This window comes from Sus scrofa, chromosome 18, assembly GCF_054392235.1.
Source record: "Sus scrofa isolate SSC_HxYL_T2T_F1_AM1 chromosome 18, Sscrofa_HxYL_maternal_Yorkshire_Landrace_v2.0, whole genome shotgun sequence".
Lineage (NCBI taxonomy): Eukaryota > Metazoa > Chordata > Mammalia > Artiodactyla > Suidae > Sus > Sus scrofa.
The window spans coordinates 12279612-12293347 of NC_139400.1; the positions used below are offsets into that span (position 1 = coordinate 12279612).

The 13736-nt window shown below is 52.5% G+C and overlaps 1 protein-coding gene across 8 annotated transcripts in view; it reads right to left on the minus strand.

The window, feature by feature from the left end:
• The window catches only part of DPP6 (dipeptidyl peptidase like 6), a 1001611-nt gene that overhangs the window by 191539 nt on the left and 796336 nt on the right, over positions 1 to 13736 (minus strand). For all 8 annotated transcript variants that reach the window (XM_085005071.1, XM_085005073.1, XM_021079151.2 and 5 more), the window contains one exon: positions 12049 to 12101. In XM_085005071.1, the coding sequence (XP_084861197.1) occupies positions 12049 to 12101 (53 nt within the window). The remainder of the gene's footprint in view (positions 1 to 12048; positions 12102 to 13736) is intronic.

Genomic DNA, 13736 nt, shown 5'->3' on the forward strand with positions numbered 1-13736 from the left:
CTGTAAAACCAACTATAATAGAAAAAATAAAAATCATTAATTAAAAACATCATATGATTAAAAAAAAAATCAGGCTGCCGAGCTCTCTCCCTGGACTGAGTGCTCCGCGTTGCCAGGTGGTCCAGCCCCGAGCTCCAGATGGACACCTGCCTGTGCAGGGGGAGAAGGCAGTCAGTGCCCGTGCATCTCCTTGGCTCTCTAAAGACGCATTTCCCCTCTTTTTCTCAGGGTTTGGGGGCGTGGGAGGAACAGGATACGGTCACTTTAAAGCTCGTGTATGGCCAGCACTCGGAAGTATGAATTTTAATGCAGAACCGAGAACGTGTAGTGAGTTCTTTCCAAAGTCCTACAATGTCACGGACAACCCTTCAGAGCATCGTGAGCAATTCCTTTGGCAACGCTTTAGGAACCAGGCGACAAAGGGCAGTGCTGAGGTTACTCAGGAGGAGGGGTCAGCAGGAGGACCCAGCTCCGTGACCTTCAGCCCAGGTCTGCGAGGTCGTCTCCATGCAGGTGCACGCCCGCCACGTCCTTGCAGGACGGAAACTCTCAGGGGTGACTTGCTATGGAAGAAAATGACGCGTCACTGCCTCCAAACCCCAGAGCCTCTCCTCCGAGTGGCCGTGCTTCTTATATATGGGTATATGGGCGGGCGACAGACGGGACAGGGCATGATGCCCTGGAGCAGGGCTCGCTGGGTGCCGTGGTCCCCGGCGGGGGGTCCGAGATCTGCAGGGATGTGAAGGCTCCTTGAGGGGCTCACCCAGCGGGCTGCTTAGCGTGTTGTACTTAATATGTTCTGATGAACAATTTTAGTTTGATAGCGGTCAATCCTTGGCCTCAGGTGTCTTTCGTTTGTCAAATCAAAACAGGAAAACGGCACCAGTGTTAACGAATGGGTCCTGAGCTGCAGGGGGAGGCCGTGCACACACGCGCGCGCGCACACACACACACGCTGATCAAACAACTCTGGTCCCTGGGTCACCCCCCCACCAACCCCTCGACGCGTCCATGCCACCCCCTCTGTGAGGTCAAAGCCACTCAGCCCGAGGGGGGACGCGTTTCCTCCGGGTTGAAGGAGGTGGCGCTCCATTCCGAGCTGTCACTTGTTAGACCGAAATGCAAGCAAAGCGTGTCCCACCGAGGACGCCAGGCCTGGAGCCGGAAGAGCAGGGCCGAAATCCTGGCCAGCCACGAGATCCTGGCCAGCTGTGTGACCTGGAGCCCGGGACCTCAGCTGCTGGTCTCTGCTGCCTCATCGCTCCAGCGGGGCCGTGACCTATTATGCCATCATTTGTCACGAGTAAAAGTACGTTAGGACGTGTTGGAGTCTCAGTATCAGACGCAGAGTAAGTGTTCGCTAAGAGCCGGCAGATGCGTGTGAACGGTCACTCACCCTCCATAAATGAAACAAAGAGATAAGGGGAAGGAAGTAGGTGGAGCCGACACGGTAGGGTCTTTAAAGACGTGTCTGGAGGAAGGAGGAGAGAATTTCACGTGCGGCACAGGCTTGACACAAACAAAAGTGGAATGAGGATGGCTCGGGCCTGGAGCCCGGGGGGTCTGGGAAGGGGGCTGTGGATGGCGCCTGGGTGCCGGGTGGCATTCAGACGTCACAAGGTCAGCAGCAGGGGCTGCCATGGCCTCGGGAGCAGGGGGTGGAGCAAAGGAACGGGAGGGAGGCAGACCCATGGCCGGCAGCACCCTCGGGTCAAGGGTCTCGGGGAGAGTCTGCCCTGAGCTTCAGTCCTGGTGCAGGAAGTCTAGTTCTGACGCCGCTGGTGGTAAAGGACAGGGCTCACGTCGGCCCTGCATCTGGATGCTTCCCTCCCTCACCCTCAGTGGGGGGCTGCTGGGCTGGGGATGTGGCGGGGGCGGGGGGGGGGGGACACGCTGTGGTTGTTAGCACTGCCTTAAAAGCCCCGCCAAGCCCTTGAAAGGTCGATAGAAATGCACACTCGGGCCGTGATGCGGCGAATCAGAGGCAGGATGTTCAGAGACACGGCGAAGCCTTGACCTTCGTTCCTGCTGGGGACCAAGATGTCCATGTTCGTGGAGAAGGCTCTCTTCCTAGTGTGGGACCTTCCATCGGTCTCGTTGGAGAGAGGGGAGGCGGAGGTACAGGGGCGGGTCAGGTTAGTCTCCAGTCCAGGCGGGGTGGAGGCCTTAGCGTCGTGCGGCTTCTTAATCTGCGTGCTTCAGGCCCAGCGGTGCATGGACCCTGCCTCCGAGTGTCCGGCCGGCGGCATGGCAGGTGCAGAGTCCGGGGGAGCCGAAAATCTCACGGGAGCAGACAGCCGCGTCATCTGGATGCTGTGCTACCCGGGCCTGGGAATCAGGCCGTTCCAGCAAGGAGATGGCACAGCGTTATGTTCTTTTGTCCACCGTAAGTGGCTCCAGAGATATTTATTAGCCCAACACGCAGCCTGGATGGGCAGCACTTTGCAAACCAATCGCCTCTCGGGGGGACCGGCCCTGCCTGCAGGTCTCCTTCACGGCCCTCAAGTCAAGATACGATAAAAGACGGGACAGGGACGTCTGAGACGGCCTATCCCGTCTGGCGCCCTTCGCTAGCCTGGACGGGAGCCCCACGGTCCGGGGCAGGTTTCTGCCGCACAGATGTGGGGGTCCAGGTGTGGGGGCCTCTGTGCTCCTTCTTTCAGCCACGAAGCAGAAGGAGACGGACCCAGCGCAGGGCCAAGGTGCCAGAATGTGCACATTTTGGGATCTGGTCCCTCCTCCAAGGGGACGGTTCTCAAAAAGAAATTCTTCAAAATCTATCCAAGGAGGGAGCGATGCTTGGGGCTGGAGCCCTCCTAACGGCTCCTGCGGTGGGCACTGTGGCCCCAAGGGACCTGCCTCTTCAAGACGTTTCCACCCTGCTCTTGCCCCTTATTTCCGATCCCGCCCGCCACATCCTTCCCCAAGGAGCTGGCACCGACGGAGCGCTGCCAAGGGGCGGTTGTGGGACCAGGGTGGGAGGGCTTCCCCCGGAGAGCCCGGGTCAGGGCAGAAGCCAGAACAGGCGCCAGGGGGAGGAGGGCAGAGTCAAAAATCCCAGCCCTACAGAGAAGTGAGTTTAAAAAGGCGGGAGGTCTACAGGGGACAGCCACCTCGGATCACAATTCAGCAGTTTCTAACCAACCTAAACGCACCGTTACATATAACCCAGAAATTCTACCTCTAGCTGTTCATCCAAGAAAAAAGAAAACATAGGCCTATAAGAAATTCTGTATGCAAATGTTCATAGCAGTTTTATTCCTAATAGCCCCAGGCTGGAAACCACTCCAGTGTCACCTGGTGAATGCACAAACAGATGACGGTCTAGCCACTGCTGGATCACTTCCGAGCAATAAAAAAAAAAAAAAAAAAAAGATCTCCAGACACCAGCAAGGCTGTGAGTGACCCTGGAGAGCAATTGTGCTGACAAATAAGCCAGTCACACGGGACCGCAGAAGGGTGACCCGCACTCAAGGCAATTCTAGAGACGGCAAAATGACAGAGACAGATGCCAGGGGCAGCCACAGGGGTGGAGGCTGGCATGACGGAACGTTCTGGGGAGACGGAAATGTCCCCCACGGCGGTGGTGGACGTGCTCTGTGACGACACCCCTTAGTCAAGACTTAATGAAACGTGTGCATTTAAAAAGTGTGAGTTTTGCTGCACTGAGGCTGTAAATACACAGATGTGATCAGTACCTATGCGCGTCTCTCTGGGGTCTGGGAGGCCACCCCTCTGCTGTCCTGGGGTGCTGCTCGCCTGGTCAAGGCCGCCCTTGACGCTTCATCGGTGTGAGGTCCCCAACGTAAATAAAGCAGGGGGCTTTGTGTCCAGCCCACTGTGGGGACAGTCTGGAGCCCAGAGAAGCGCAGGTAATGTAAACCAAAACCAAACAGAGGAGACAGCCAGGGATCCGTGGGGCCTCTCCGCGGTCCCTCCCACGCGAGCGCAGGGCTGGCTCACGCTGGGCGCTCAGTCGTCCTGGAGCAGAACTGGATGCAGCACGCGCTGCAAACCTCTGGGCGCAGCCATCCAGCGAGTCAGCCAAGGCTCCAGGCATGTATTTCTTTAGGAAAAGGTCTGTGAGCCAGAGGAGAGCTGACCTCGGGGACGCAGGCAAATCCTTCGCTGGGGATGGTCATGCAAGCCCAGGTGAAAGGGTCCAACCTACATGCCTCGGATTCTGCGTGACTTAGAACCCGCCCTGTGAGTCTTCAAGAGGAGGCCCTGTGTACCCAAGGCTCCAAAAAGCGGTATCGCCACAGGCTCTTCCCGGATGCGTCCACTAGGTGGCGCACACGTCAAACTCCAGCCCAGACCCAGGGGGAGAGGAAGCCTCGCTGCCCCTTTCTGGGGATGAATTCCAAAGACAGAAGAGCAGGCTCTGTCTCCTCTCCGTGAGGCAGACGTCCATGCGATGGGGCCTTTCCTGATTACCATGAAATAAATCTCCAAGAACACCGGACCTGTGAGGCCTGCCACTATCTCTCTGCGTCTGCTGAGAGGACAAGGAAATTAATGTTTCAGGGGGAACTTAGGTCACTTGCTCCCAGAGACAGAAGGGTCATTTCTCAGCTCCAAGGATAATCCTGGGGGTCACTTAGTGATGACAGCAAGTGAAGAAAGGGGCATGGCCAGTCGACCCCAACTATCCAAACTAGAGTCACGTGAGTAACTTAAAAACACCCTCCCGCGGCCCCATCCTCCAGTGACCCTGGTGATAACTGATCCGGGTGAGGTCCAGGCTTGCCTCTTCTTACCAGACAGTACTGCTTAATTAACTCATTTCCTCCAATTTTCAGCCAGCATCTCTGGACTCCTCCGGTGCTGGCAACAAATCGATGATGTGAAAGTGCAGTTTAGGTGCCTGAAAAACACGATGCATCTTGCATGTTTTCACCCCGTTTCCAAACGGGTTTGTCTGCCTGAAAAATCTGTAGACGTGAGAGGCGGGATTCTGAGGACAGGAAATGATTCCATGGAAAGACTCCGTCACGTGTGGCTGAGGGCTTTGCTCCGGATGGCTCACATCTGCCGGTGCAGCCTCTGCTGAGGTTGCTCTCGAGCAGCCCGGCTCTCACCCTGGGCAACAGCCACAGGGGGGCCACAGACACGGGCCAAGCCCCTCCCAGCAAGACCTCTCCCTCTGCCACCCTAGAACTTGGGAGAGAAAAGTGCTGGGCAGTAAACGCATATTGAAAGCATTTCTAAATATTCTGTTCAGAAAATTTAAGCGCCTAAATTATCTGCCAACAACAAGGTAGCTAGAAACTTAGTGCAAGGGTAAATCACAGTATGAAATGAGAGGCAAACTTCCCAGAGGAGCTCAGGTGGCTGCAGGAAAATTTTAGAGGAAGGGGTTTTGACACCGGGGATGAAGGATTTGGACAAAGATGCCCCGTGGGGGAGTTTCTGGCGCGCGTGCACACGCGCGCGTTTGTGTGTGTGTGTGTGTGTGTGTGTGTGTTTGGGGTGGAGGTGAGGGATGGCAGGCACAAAGGTGGGGCACATCTTCTGCCTGGGGCAGTGTGTGACACATCGCTGATGTGGTCTTCACGGAAGCAAAGCTGGCACCTGCAAGGGATCTTAAGCATCCTTCTTGCCTTCTCGCTGCAAGCAAGACTCACCGACCATGCCCAGCTCCACACTACCTTCATACTCAGAGCTCCAGGAAGCCATTAGAACTGATCAGAGCTGGCGCTGAGGATGAAAGTCATTTTCTGTTCAAACGGAGGGGAACTGGGGGGAGGGGGGTTAACTAGATCTGGCTGTACAACGGAAGGGTTTGGTTCCACCAGGAAGAAAGCCTGTCGTGCTTCTGCACCCCAAGTAGGCACGTAAGCGTACCATCTTGTTATCCTACGCTGTTATTACCTTTACATGAACCCTACGAGTCAGGCATCTTCCTTTCATTATTTATGTGGCGTAATAGTGCCCAGAGAAGCAAAGTCACTTTTCCATGACTACTCAGGTGAAGAGGCTGACTGGGAATTTATTCCCAGATCGATTGGACTCTAACGTTCACGCTTTCTCGGGGATGCTTGCTAGGAGTCCCACTTTCTAAGGAGGAAGAGGAGGAAGGCGGCCTGGGGCGGAAGGGAGAAGAAGGGGGAGCCGCTGAGACCAAGCTGGAGCTGTCCACAGTGCTGAAAGATCCTGCGAGCAAGCAACAGGACATTATCTATGCCTTGCCGATGCCACGGTAGAGACACGTAAGGTGCCCTTCTAAGGACTCTTTCTCCTACATTTGGGCTGCATGGTGGCACCTCCTCGGGGGGTACAAACAATCCTAGCCATGTGACTTCCGGCAGCTCTGCGCAGTGTGTCCTGGGGAAGGAGATGCAGGCACTGGCGCTCTCACCACTGCCCTCCTGAACTTGCTACTTGCAATCTTCTCATGCACCGGGCTCAACTCACAACAGGCACAGGCTGCCAAAGATTTAATTAGAGGAACACGGAACATAAACCCTTGAAATCTGTCTTCGTTTTCCGAGCGACCACCAGACACCCACGACCCCCATCCGCGGCTCTCTGCACTGGGCCGTGCCTGCACCCCCACTGCCCCCCAGCCCCTAAGTGAATCCATGCTCACAAGCAGCTCTTTCCTCCCCCCTCCTCCCCCACCCTAGGGAACCTAAGCTAAGCCTGCCGTCCTCACCACATCCCTTCTCTACTGTGTTCTCGTTGCGGGTGGGGGCATTGTGGAGACCCATTTCCTGGGATGGGGTCTCCTCTTCCACACGCCAGGCTGATCCTGAACCTACACAGCCCTATTTCTCTCCAGGCAGAGGCCCCTGGGAACAGCCCTGCTGGGGCCTCGCCTGGCACCCCACCACCCCCAGGAAGATGCTGGCTCATGGAAAAGGTCAAGCCTGATTAATAATTTACCCGAGCGGGAAAGCCTCCTCTCTGTCTCCATCTATTCAACAAAACAAAACAAAAGAAAACTTCCTCGACTCTGAGGCTCAGCTCAGGCAGGACTTGCTGTGTCTGGTCCTTCATCCATCTCTGATGCCCGCAGCATTCTCTTCTTTGGTGCTCAGTGTTTAAAATACTCATCGGGGGAACTACGTCTAGTCACTTATGATGGAGCATAATAATGTGAGAAAATAGAAAGTGTACATGTATGTGTAACTGCTGTACAGTAGAAAAAGAATTGTTTTGGGGAAATAACAATAAAAAAATTAAGACGGGAGGCTGATTAATTAAAAAAGCCCCATTGGAGGCACCTCATTACATATAGTTACAGAAGTCTGCGTCTCTCCTTTTCGACAAGATTTTGCAGCCCTTAAGGATGGCAACTGTGGTTTTGTTGCTCAGTACAGCATTTCAATACGTACATGTTTGTTGACTTATATTGTCTTTTCTGCATTCATTGTCTTAAATGTCCCAAGTTAAGAATGCCTTAAAAATTAATTGCAGTGTCAGATTGAAGTGAGACTAAGAAAGAACTGATTTTAGCATTCAGAAGAGTAGACGGTTGAGGCCCAAGACGTCTCTTTTAAAAGAGAAATTAAAAATCTCGTGGGCATTAAAATTACCCGAGTGTCACAGAACACGTCTCAGCTTTAAGAAATTATTAAAGGGAATTTCATTACTGTGGGTTCATCACGCCCCTCCTTGTAACAGAAAGGGTTTGAGCTGCCTAGAAAGTACAGTCGGATACAGTTTAATTATGAGACTATACATATATGTTGGGGATGTGTGAGGATATTAAGAAATAACATTCCCAGGCACTCTCTATAAGCAAAATTCTCTGCTGTGCACTTCGCATACAGCATTTCATTTAATTCTTATAATAAGCCTGCCAGGTGGGCGCCCTTATTATCATCCTTCAAGAACACGGAAACTAAGATCTGTGGACGTACAACCACTCTCAAGGTCACGCAGCCCAAGTTGGCTGCAGGTTCAAGGTCGGGTCTCCACGACCACAGGGCTTCAGTTCTCAACTCCTATGTCATGCTTTTAAGCAAGGTGCTATGCTGTGTTCTCACCTACATGTCTCTTTTCTCAGCAAAGGGGATGCTCTTCTCTGTAAGGTTTCAGAGTCATCCTGGGCAGAAGGAATTTATGTTTCAGTTCATTATTTCCAGATACAGAATGTAACTTCATGAGTCAACCAGGATTCCAAAGGAAGACAATTTCTGCACGATTTTGGTTGGAACAGGTAAATAAGCAAGGTGAGGGCAAAAGCATCCACAGCCTGACATGTCAACAAGATACCTTCAAATACGTCTCAGCTTTTGGTCTCCTATTGCTCTGTTTGCCAGATACCGAAATGCCAATGCTACCTAATGAGGGACTATGCCATATTTTTCCTAAAATGGGTTTCCGTTATGGAAGGATTGGTGTTCTGTCGTCCATATCATTTTCAGAGTGATCCTAATAGATATGAGAAATTATAGTTATATATAAATATCATTTTTTTTTCTTAAAAAAGGCTCTCAAACTAAAGGGAAAACTAATCTAAGAAAAAAAAAGTCACATCAGGAAAATGTCACGAAACAACCAAGTCTACCAAAACCGTCTCTGAAGACACATGGTGGACCCTTGACCGGAAAACGTCAAGAAACAGCTAAGTCTACCAGAAACGTCTATGAAAACTGTACCTGGGGACCCTTGTAGACTATTTAGCTCGTTATAATCTCTATGATGAAAGATTGCTAGACTTGCTGATGAAAAGGCCAAGTGAGGCACTGCGTTAAAAATAACCAGCTGTCATTCTGGCTCTGTAAACAAATTTGTGTCAAAGATACATGTCCCTTAAGAAAACGGTTTTTGAACATTTAGTTGCGGAAGTCAGCACACCTGCGCTCAGGTCCTCGATCTCTGGACGGATGGAAATCAGTCGGCTTGGGATTTCCAGGGTCCCTTGAGCCACTACCTGCCCATGGGTTCCTACCTGGTCCCAGCTGCAGAGCAGGAAGTGAAACGTGGGACAGGGAGGCCTCTTCCGGGCTCACGGAAGGGGCAGAAAAGAGGGTACACCCTCCCCAGAGTCTTCTGCCAGTAGGCACAAAGGAAGGCAGCCAGAATTTAGAGGGCACGGAGAAATTAACTTGATCCTTCCCTGCCTCTGGTTGGAAAACCTGAAGCTAAGGGGGAGAAACCAAGCTATCGACGCCCAATAACCCCGTCTTGCAGACGACATGGCCTCCGCCTGGACGTGAAGAATTAGGGAACAGGATGATAAAAGGAGGGTGAGAATCTGAGAGAAAGATGCAGCTCTGTGTCTCCAGGAGTATGGAGCAGGCTCTCAGGTTTTGGGGCCTATGAACCATGCAAACTTAAACATTTTAATAGAGACACTTCTATTTTAAAAAGACAATTGTGCTTTCCTCAAGACCCCAATCCCCCCTAAGGGTCTGGTCCTTCTCCTGCCATCTGGCAGAACAGACTGAGCTCCACAAGCCCCTTTTGGAGGCTGAAGGTGCAAAAACTCAAGGCCTCCAGGCCCAGCCGGTTTGGGAATCCACTGTCTCCTTCATACAGGTAAGAAACGGACAGATCTGAGAATCATTCATTCATTTACTTTCCAGAAATGACCTTAAGGCGGAGCGGAAGAGCTGGGTGGTTGAGCAAGGCCACTTTTGGAGAGGCTGTCAGTTTCCATGGTGATGAGATGGGCTGCAGACAGTCTCACCCACCAGACATTGTTTCATAAAGGTAACACGAAGGCTACCTCTTCGAATCATAGAGACTCCTCAGGAAAGCAGTAAGTGAGCGGGCACCAGTACAAATCTGATATTTCCAGCGACCACCTAGCCCATGCTCTGATGGCGTGGGGTTGAGAGTGAGCCAGGCGGTGCCGGATCCCAGCCCTCCTGGACGCCAGCTATAGGATGATGGACAGTTAACCTCTTGGAGTTCTCACTCTGAAGGGACAATACGAGGGCTTTTCCTGCAGGGCTGATGTCCTGCGGTAAATGCACAAGAGACGCAATCCAAAATGATGGCAATTATTATTGCATGCTTATTTAAAGTGAGCATGATAATGTTAAAAAAGCAGCTCCCTCTTGGCTGGCATCCTCTGCAGGAGATCGTCAGCCCGTCGTGAGCAAGGAAACAAAGCCTTCAGCACAGACCAGCTTGTCCTTAGATTTGCAGCTGGTTTGGCAAACCCTTGGGCCAGCTCCTCAGAACCTGTCTGTCCTACATTCTAACCGATGCGGTGAAATACTAACGCACCGTGTCATGTACAAAACGCTTTTTGAGTTTCGAGTGTTACAAGTTTGTATAAGATGGAATGAAACATCCATCATCTATAATAGATTCTATTGTTCCCAGAAGGGCAGATAAGTCTCAGGGCATAATTATCCTCCTGCCTGCCGTGACCTTTGAGGATGCAGAGCGGCTTGAAAAAGATAGAATAATTCCTCCTGAGAGACAAACAGTTGAGTTTCTATTTCAATACACTGGACACGCAAAGGCCTGTGGACACTTTGTTCTTCCTACAGGAGGGCATCTTCCGTTTCTTGGGCCTTGATTTTCCTAACAGTCTAACAGACGATGCATCGCCTTTTGCTGCACAGCTTTATGTGTCGTGCGTTTATCTGAAGCCCAAAGGAAGTTATCCTCTCCATGTCTGTTTTCCAAGGATGCGGCCACATTCTACCCACACCGAGCGGAAAAGAGAGAGCAGCGGTTGGGTGGATCCAGGCTGTGGTTAATGTTCTCCTACGGAACGGTATTTTTTTTAGCAACTCCTGCTGTTTGTTTAAATGTGCCTGGGAAGATCAGGGGGTCCCTAGAGAGTCCCAGGAGTCTCCACACCATTGCCAGTATCTCCCCCAATTTCTTCGAATGCCTCCTGAGCATCTCACCTTTCCAAGGAAAAAGTGGGAGAATCCCTGGAGGCTGTGAAGGAGAAGGAAGAAGTGGGGAGAAGAAGACGGGCGGGGGCGGGCGGGGGGTTGTAGGCAAGTGGGGGAGTTGGGGCAAGGAGGAAGACAGGGGAGAAAAAGAAAGAATAAAAACAGCCCCAAGAGGCAGGTTCCATTCCCAGCTGGGAGCAGTGGGTTAAGGATTCAGCGTTGCTAGGTTGCAACTGTGGCTTGGATCAGATCCCTGGCTGGGAAACTCTAAAGGAAAAAAGAAAAGAAAAGAAAAGAAGGAGTTCCCGTTGTGGCTCAGTGGAAACGAACCCAACTAGTATCCATGAGGACGTGCGTTCGATTCCTGGCTGTGCTCAGTGGGTTAAGGATCCAGCATTTCCATGAGCTGTGGTGTAGGTCACATATGGGGCTCAGATCTGGTGTTGCGGTGGCTGTGGTGTAGACCGGCAGCTGCAGCTCCAATTGGACCCCTAGCCTGGGAACCTCCCTATGCCGTGGATGCGGCCCTAAAAGGATTAAAAAAAAAAAGAATAAAGAAAAAAGAAAGAATAAAAGCAGAAGCACTAAAACACCATCCCTGCCTTGCTTCCCTTGTTCTGCAACTGGTTTTCTCTGTGCCAATTCAACGGATGGCTCTACCAACCCTTTACCACATCCTCACACCTCCAGCTGCAAAGAGGAGCTGCCAGTAACGCCCCCCTGTTTTTCGGCTGCATCCACCCAGCCCTGGAAAGCACAAAGTCACACCTGCATGCATGTCTCTCCTTCCCACTCACATTTTGGGTCCCAATTCTTGCATTTTTGAGAAGCGAGAGGAGCTGAGGGGTGTCACCCTCTCTACTGTGTGTATAACCAGAGCCCCCCACCCCTGCCCCGAGCCCTAGGGGAGCCACCACGTCCCCAGATGGGCCACAGCTGATCCCCAAGCACTGCAAGCTGTGCTCTGCAGGACCTGGAGGGTGAACCTGGGAACCAGAACAGGAGGTGGCAGAGGTCCTAGCAAGACGGCTTCACAAACGGGCAAGTCACGGCCCTCAGGCGACCCCCTCGGCCCTTGGAGGCATCTCAGAGGTCCCCCAACATCGGGACTCTTGGCTGTCAAGCCTTACGGTGCCCCATGTCCTGCCCTAAGAATCAAGCAATGCGTCAGCATTCCACTCTGTGCTTTGTTCTGCAGTTTTCTTGTTCAAAGAAAATGAAAGAACAATCTTACCCATGAGGAATTTTGCTCAGGACATAATATCCAGTGTAGGAGTGTTGATATATCTGAAACAGACAAAGAAAACAAGAAACAAAACAAAAAAAAAAACAAAACAGGCATTGAGACAACGGTTGTGATTATGGTATTTTCAAATGGCTGTGAATCCTAATGAACAGCACTGGACCAGAAGGAGGCAGCGAGGGGGCCTGGAGGCGGGAAGTTAATTTGCAGGGTCCTTTGCCTTCCCCCGTGTGCACGTGGTTTCCCAGGCAGCCGGAGGCTGGATGTGGTCTCCATGACTACCTGGTTTGCGATTCAATCAGGAGGCACAGATTTCCAGCTCAACTAGATGTAGCCCAGAACTAATGAGGACACTGTGGTAGCTGGAGGCTGGCAGATCCGAGGCGGCGAGACCTGCGTACTGCGGGTGTCCCTGTAACCGTGGCGGATGCCGCTGCGTATCCTCCACGAGGGCAAGTTGCACCACTGAAGCCGGGAGATGCTTAACGGGACCAAAGACCAACTTCCGTCCCCTGTACGCTGTGACGTGCGTGGCTGGGCGTCAGGGTCAATAAATGAAAAACTCATCAAAAGGGGAGGGTGGCTTTCAAAACTAAGGTAGGGACAACAACAAAGCATTTCCAAATGCCTGTGACCCCCACATCTCAGATGTCCCTTGTAAACTCCTGAGTCAGGAGATCACTCCCCACCCTGCAAATGCAGTGACGAGAATGCGAGGGACACCCCAAAAGAAGGGAGACCGTGCCTCCTTTCTCTCCAGCTTTCTGGACAGAGACGCCCCCGGGGTGTGGAGCAGGGTCACTTCACCTCCTCTCCCTGTGGGACATCTGAGAGCTGGCCCCCCGCGGGGGCAGATGCTCAGTGACCAGCATTTGAAGACCGCCTTTCTAAAAATAACGCAGTGAAATAGGTGAGGGGCACGCAGGCCAGGAACACAGAGCAACCGCAGAGCGCCTGCTACGCCGGCTGCATGTGGGGGCTGACCGTGGCAGTGAGCCTGCAGAGGGAGCGGGCAGGATGCGCCCACAGCCCTGTCTCCCCGCCAGCATCAGGCCCTGAATGAATTTCCAGGAAATCTCAGTGGCTCATAGTTCTTTGCAGAGAAAGGACCCACACACACACACACACACAGCACTTAAGCCCCACTTTCATTTCTGGTGACCCCAAGTCTCCTGAAGCAGAACTATGGAGTCGGGTGGCCTGCTGGAGGGCAGAAGATGGGCATGTGGCTGGAAATTAGTCTCGGTTCTGCTCTGGTTATGAAGAAATAGCCTCCAGGGGGCAGCATGGTGAAGAAAACCTTACCGAGCAGCCAGGGCAGTCTGACCCCGACCTCGAGAACCTGCTGCTGTTCCAGAAGTGATGTGTGGGGCTCCCCCAGGAGAAGAAGGAAGGGGCCCCTGCAGCCTAGGAAGACACTGCTCAGAGAGCCTCCCCACCCCCGAAGGTCCTTGAGCTTTGACTAAGCGGCGTCGCAGTCAGCTGGGACAGCGTCTCGGATGCTAGAGCAGAAGCGGAGTGGATCCGTGTCGCTTCTCAGTTATGGCATCTGGTGCCATGTGGTGCAGTGTTTCTAAACTCTCCTTCCAAAAGCAGCCTTTCACGCTATTTATCTCATTCTATTTTCATAGTAACCCCAGGCAGGAAAAAGATGACCTTTGCTCGTTAAGACGCGGCGC